Source organism: Neurospora hispaniola, assembly GCF_033458365.1.
Source record: "Neurospora hispaniola strain FGSC 10403 chromosome Unknown B0T23scaffold_1, whole genome shotgun sequence".
NCBI lineage: Eukaryota > Fungi > Ascomycota > Sordariomycetes > Sordariales > Sordariaceae > Neurospora > Neurospora hispaniola.
This window is the reverse complement of record NW_026944406.1, coordinates 1,915,775-1,922,307: the sequence shown is the minus strand read 5'-3', so window position 1 is coordinate 1,922,307 and position 6,533 is coordinate 1,915,775. Positions and strand designations below refer to the sequence as shown.

Here is a 6,533-nt window from a genome sequence, read left to right as displayed (position 1 = left end):
CCTATCCGGAGAGAGAAGGCCAGCCCCGCTGTTCCTCTCTGCATCAGCACACCGCGACCATTTGCTTGACCTCTTGGCCGGCGAAGGGCGCTTCGACCGCCAATCCAACTCTCCATAATTATCCGACAGTGAATACCTTAGTTGTAATCCGACTTCTGCTCTAGCATCATCTAGGCTTCACCACTATTCGAGCTTTCTCTACATCCGCTCTTCCCAGCTTCTATTCCACGGTCCGCAACCATGGCGTACCACGGTCGGGGCGATGGCTATGATGGCCATCAGTTACAAGATCTGCCCGGTGGGCACAACCAGGTAAGTTATCCTAGTTCCTTGTCAGGCAGCGAAAACTCAAAACAGCCATTTTAACACGAACGTCGTGATCCAGGGCGACCAGCACGACGATGCGCAAGCTCCCTTCCTCTCCGAAAACCCTATGCCTTACGACAATGACCGCTTGGGCACCGATACGCCTCCAGTCCGCCCTGTCTCGGCGTATAGCTTGACCGAATCCTATGCTCCTGGTGCTGGCACGACGCGAGCTGGCGTCGCTGTCAACCCTACCCCGCCACCTCACGGGGGTTATGGCGGCGGCGGCGTCAGCAGTGGTGTCGATCAAGGCTACAACTACGGTGGTGACTATGCGACGGATCCGGCCTACAGGATGTCCGCCATCGATGAGGACGATAGCTGGCTCCGTCGTCAGCAGCCCAACGCTGCTCCCACCGGCGGTCTGAAGCGTTATGCCACCAGAAAGGTCAAGCTTGTCCAGGGTTCCGTTTTGAGTCTTGACTATCCCGTTCCTAGTGCTATTAGGAACGCTGTTCAGCCCAAGTACCGCGATGAGGAGGGCAACAACGAGGAGTTCTTCAAGATGCGTTACACTGCCGCCACTTGCGATCCCAACGACTTTACGCTCAAGAACGGTTACGATTTGCGCCCTCGCATGTACAACAGACATACCGAGCTTCTCATCGCCATTACGTACTACAACGAAGACAAGGTCCTGCTCTCCAGAACGCTGCACTCGGTCATGACCAACATCCGCGATATCGTAAACCTGAAGAAGTCCTCGTTCTGGAACCGCGGAGGACCGGCGTGGCAGAAGATTGTTGTTTGCTTGGTTTTCGACGGTCTTGATAAGACAGACAAGAATGTTCTCGACGTTCTGGCCACCATCGGTGTTTATCAGGATGGTGTCATCAAGAAGGACGTTGACGGCAAGGAGACTGTTGCACACATTTTCGAGTACACAAGTCAGCTTTCCGTCACACCAAATCAGGCGCTCATCCGGCCCGTGGATGACGGCCCGCAGACACTGCCCCCTGTGCAGTTCATTTTCTGCTTGAAGCAGAAGAACACCAAGAAGATCAACTCGCACCGTTGGCTGTTCAATGCCTTTGGCCGTATCCTCAACCCCGAAGTATGCATTCTGTTGGATGCTGGTACCAAGCCCAGCCCCAGGTCGCTGTTGGCTCTTTGGGAGGGTTTCTACAACGATAAGGATCTTGGCGGTGCTTGCGGTGAAATTCACGCCATGTTGGGCAAGGGCGGCAAGAAGCTGCTCAACCCCCTGGTCGCCGTCCAGAACTTCGAGTACAAGATTTCCAACATTCTCGACAAGCCGCTGGAAAGTGCTTTTGGTTACGTTTCTGTGCTGCCTGGTGCCTTCTCGGCCTACCGTTTCAGAGCCATCATGGGTCGGCCGCTGGAGCAGTACTTCCACGGTGATCACACCCTGTCCAAGATTTTGGGCAAGAAGGGCATTGAGGGTATGAACATTTTCAAGAAGAACATGTTCTTGGCCGAAGATCGTATTCTCTGCTTCGAACTGGTCGCCAAGGCTGGCCAGAAATGGCATCTGAGCTACATCAAGGCTGCCAAGGGCGAGACCGATGTGCCCGAAGGTGCGCCCGAGTTCATCTCTCAGCGTCGTCGCTGGCTCAACGGTTCGTTCGCCGCCAGTTTGTACTCGCTCATGCATTTCGGAAGAATGTACAAGAGCGGCCACAACATCGTCCGCATGTTCTTCTTCCACGTCCAGCTCATCTACAATATCGCAAACGTCATCTTCACATGGTTCTCTCTCGCTTCCTACTGGCTCACCACCACTGTCATCATGGATCTTGTCGGTACCCCGGTTACGGCTTCTAGCTCTTCGGCAGAACATCACGGTTGGCCCTTCGGCGACACGGTAACGCCCTTCTTCAACGCGGTTCTCAAGTATATCTACCTGGCATTCGTTATCTTGCAGTTTATCCTTGCATTGGGTAATCGGCCGAAGGGTTCCAAGTGGACATACATTACCTCGTTCTTCGTCTTCTCGCTCATTCAGTCCTATATCTTGGTTTTGTCCGGTTATCTTGTTGCCCGCGCGTTCTCCGTACCGCTCGACCAACAATTACAGCTGGACAACGCCAAGGACGCAATGGCTTCGTTATTCGGCGGCTCAGGGTCAGCAGGTGTCATTTTGGTGGCCTTGGTTACCATCTACGGTCTTTACTTCTTGGCCTCCTTTATGTACCTCGACCCCTGGCACATGTTCCACTCGTTCCCTTACTACATGCTCCTCATGTCGACCTACATCAACATCCTCATGATTTACGCCTTCAACAACTGGCACGACGTCTCGTGGGGTACCAAGGGTTCGGATAAGGCCGAGGCACTGCCGTCCGCCAACGTCAGCAAGGGCGAGAAGGATGAGGCCGTGGTGGAAGAGATTGAGAAGCCGCAGGAGGATATCGACCAGCAGTTCGAGGCTACTGTCAGGCGCGCTCTTGCTCCGTACAAGGAAGACGAGACGCCGGAGCCTAAGGATCTCGAAGACTCGTACAAGTCTTTCAGAACCATGCTTGTCGTGTCTTGGCTGTTTTCCAACTGCCTCCTCGCGGTTGTTATCACCAGTGACAACTTTAACACATTTGGCATCGGGGTAAGCATTGCTCTTCACCTTATTGTAACTTTGAACCACTTACTAACATATATTGATAGCAAACCGCATCCGCGAGAACTGCGTGGTTCTTCAAGTTCCTTCTGTTCGCTACTGGTGCGCTCTCTGTCATCCGCTTTATTGGCTTCTGTTGGTTCCTTGGCAGGACCGGTATTATGTGCTGCTTTGCCCGTCGCTAAGCTAGGCAAACCCAAAACACGTGGTTGTTGTTGGGGCTTGTACATTGCTTACAAAGCGCAAAAGGGAAGAAGGAAGGGAGAAGGGTTACTGCTTTTTGGCGGCGGCACGGCGTCATGGCAGGGTAGTACCGTGAAACGGTCACAAAAAGCCTACTTTCTATTGCGTGTGTAGTATCAAATGTTGGCTTCTCTTTTTTTGACGGTCTGAAAGGCTGTGTGGTGTTTCGCATTGTTGGGGTGAACTACTTGCTTGTTTTTTGGTTGGCGGGTGTGACTAAGATGGAACGAATGGGACACTCTCTCTTTGACATACATAGGTTGCTATCTTGCTCATGGGTTATGCTTTTTCCGAGATGTCGATAGGAGGGAGCCAGCATGTATTGATTTTGACCCTGCAACGTCTTCGAGCAGCTAGGTCGAGAGACATGTAGTAAAGAGAGCTATGGGTGTGGAGAGATGTTCAAGACGACATTTAAGTCAAGGCGTTTTCTGCTTATTTATGTTTATTAACTCTGTAAGACTGTGAATCGTAAGCATCATAGGAGCTGTTGGCACTATGTAGTTGTTCATAGTTCCTAATTGGAAGCCCAATTCAACAAGCCCCGGACAATCAGGCGGGTCCCGGAGTGATAGCCCAACGGAAGATACGGAACCTGGGCGGAGCGGCCGGAGCGGCGATAGAGCGTGTAATTTTCGGGACATCTTATACGGTATGATACGCCTTACCTATCGCCTAAAGTTACCGGAGGGTTGCGGCCACGGTAACGACTGTAATGATGAGATCACAGAATGCTACCGATTTTGCACTCGGGGATTGGACTTTTTTTTTTTTTTTTTGTTCTTTTTTATGTTCTACAACTCTGATCTGATTACTGACTTCCTATCCTAAGAGTGCGCTCCTCAACAGCTGGTCACATGGTTTTTCGATTAGTCCTGTACATAGAGACCTCCATGTTTGCTGACGTGACGGCTTGGTATTATAGCGGTTGGGCGGGCCAATCTGGAAGCGCCCCTGCCGGCCGGCGCTTTGCCTTTTTGTTATCGCGTGCCCCTCATCAAGGTGCGGTGCCACCCAGGTGTCTAAACGCCATCAGTTGGGTTTACCATATCACGTATCGCGAACCTGGATTTCGCATCGACACCTGCTATTGTCCTGACAAATCTAGCGCCAACAAGAACTTCCGGCCTGACACATCTTGAAGTTTTCGTCTTCGCTGCACTCAATATTTTCTCGTGTCGTTGGTAGCATCGATGAGCTGCACCTCTTTGAGTCTTTTGGTCTAGTTTGACACTTCCTGTCTTGTCTTGTCCGATCTTTCCCCTGACACATACCTTACTTACCCTTACGCATGACCGATCCGTCATCTTGATCGATCGGAAATACCTTTACATACACCGCCTACGCTCGCAGGCCTCGGCATCATCCGATACCTCTATCCCTTTCGTTACCTCCTGCAACCTTCGCGTCTCCGTAGTTTGACAGCTACCTACCTACCGCGTACAGTTATCTCCATCTCCGTCCTCTCTTCAACCAATTTTACCTTTTTCACTCGAGCGCAAACCGAAACCCTCGACGACCTTGTTCCCTCCGTCTCTCGGCGCCTAGAAGACTTGACGTCTGTTGGCACCCGCATCGCATATACACAAACAGCACGCAAACACATACGTGGATCCGCGGCAGGGTCACCGCCGTCAAGATGTTGAAGATTTGGTCTATGGTACGGAACACCACAATACTTTGATCCTTGTCCCATCAAGTAGGGCGCGCATAATCTGATGCGATCATGCTCCAAACGACCTAAGACGGGAGGCGCGAAACTGTGTGCTGACACGATCTTGATCAATCATGTAGAAAAAGGAGCAGCAGAAGGCCGAGAATGCGGCTGGGGCTGAAAGTGGCGGGAAGAAAAAGAAGGTCACGGCGGCGCAGTTGCGGGTGCAGAAAGGTACGTAACGGCGATCCGATCGCAATCCTGGCCGGAGGCTGCCAATTCTCGGTTCCTGCTTCAACATTACCCGCTCGAGCTGAGCTGTCTTCGGCTCCGTGTGGTCCACAGCTATAAGGAAAAAGACCCTCAAGCTAACGGCATGTTGCCCTCCTTACGGGACGGTAACGCTAATGAACAGATCTCAGCGAGCTTTCACTAGGCAGCACAATGAAGACCGAGTTTCCGGACCCAGACGATATCCTCAACTTCATCCTCTACATCGAGCCGGACGAGGGCATGTACAAAGGCGGCAAGTTCAGCTTCACCTTCAACATCACACCCAACTTCCCGCACGAGCCGCCCAAGGTGCAGTGCCGCGAAAAGATCTACCACCCCAATATCGACCTGGAAGGCAAGGTGTGCCTTAACATTCTGCGCGAGGACTGGAAGCCCGTACTCAACCTGAACGCCGTCATCGTTGGCCTACAGTTCCTCTTCCTCGAGCCCAACGCGAGCGACCCGCTGAACAAGGAGGCTGCCGAAGACCTGCGGTCCAACAGGGAAGGCTTCAAACGCAACGTCAGGACAGCTATGTCGGGCGGTACGGTCAAGGGTCAGACGTATGAACGGGTTGTCCAGTAGGTATCGGGAACCCATCAAACTCAAGGCCAAAAGACCCATCAAAAGAAACACACGTAACAGGAGAACCAGGTCTGTGCGTTCACCTCTTTCTCAGCCTCTCAGCCTCAAAAGTTTTCAGCTCGCTTGTTTCAGCCTCAGCGCCTACCTTATCTAGATTTTAGCGAACTGTGGAATATACCCAACCCCGAGGTCCCATGGGGATGGTAGGGGATGGCTCGGGAATCGGGATGAGGACACGCTATGCTTGGCATGCAGAATGGATTTGTGGGAGTGGAACTGCTGTGCTGCTCTGTCAGTGGATGGATGGGCGGGCGCTCGCTCGCTGTCAGTCACCAGTAACCGGCAGGTTCCTTATCTGTCGTAAGGCTGGTAGTGTTGGGCGGGCGGGGAGGGGGGAAGGGGGTCAGACGACGAACGGGGCGGGAGCTACTACGTATGTTCCTGACACGCCAAACTCCCCGGATCTACCTTACCCAAACATGGAAGCTCCCTAAGCTAAGATCTAGGCACTCTGCGGGCGGGTATGTAGTGTAGGCGGGAAGATGAGGGACTTACATTGGTGGAAGCGAAGGGAGGGGGAGGGGAAGAAGACTGGGGAATGCCAGGAGCGGATTCATTAAGCGGCGTTAATTTATAGGGCGAATGGACATGAAATGATTTTCAATGACCACGGGAGTGGTGTTAATAATGCAGCTCTGACGTCCCATATGTACATTCATGTTGTTTAGGTTTGATTTCCTTTGTTCCATACAAGTAGGGTTCATGTAGTGGCTTACCTTCCACCTATATCCACCTTTATAATAGACTCATGTCCTTTCTGTTGTCACTTTGCTCGTG

The 6,533-nt window shown here is 52.3% G+C and overlaps 2 protein-coding genes across 2 annotated transcripts; both read left to right on the top strand.

Moving 5' to 3' along the window:
* Positions 1-3,365, top strand: B0T23DRAFT_9471 (chitin synthase 1). Its single transcript, XM_062842027.1, has 3 exons — positions 1-312; positions 386-2,929; positions 2,989-3,365. Exons 1-3 carry the CDS (start codon positions 241-243, stop codon positions 3,124-3,126), a joined length of 2,754 nt encoding a protein of 917 aa, XP_062696774.1. The 5' UTR covers positions 1-240; the 3' UTR covers positions 3,127-3,365.
* A 1,458-nt stretch (positions 3,366-4,823) lies between these two features.
* On the top strand, positions 4,824-5,696 carry B0T23DRAFT_391791 (putative E2 ubiquitin-conjugating enzyme; the record flags this gene model as incomplete). The annotated part of the gene is made up of 3 exons (XM_062837962.1): positions 4,824-4,844; positions 4,979-5,072; positions 5,254-5,696. The coding sequence occupies 3 exons, from the start codon at positions 4,824-4,826 to the stop codon at positions 5,694-5,696; spliced, it is 558 nt and encodes a 185-aa protein (XP_062696773.1).
* Positions 5,697-6,533: the final 837 nt, after the last annotated feature.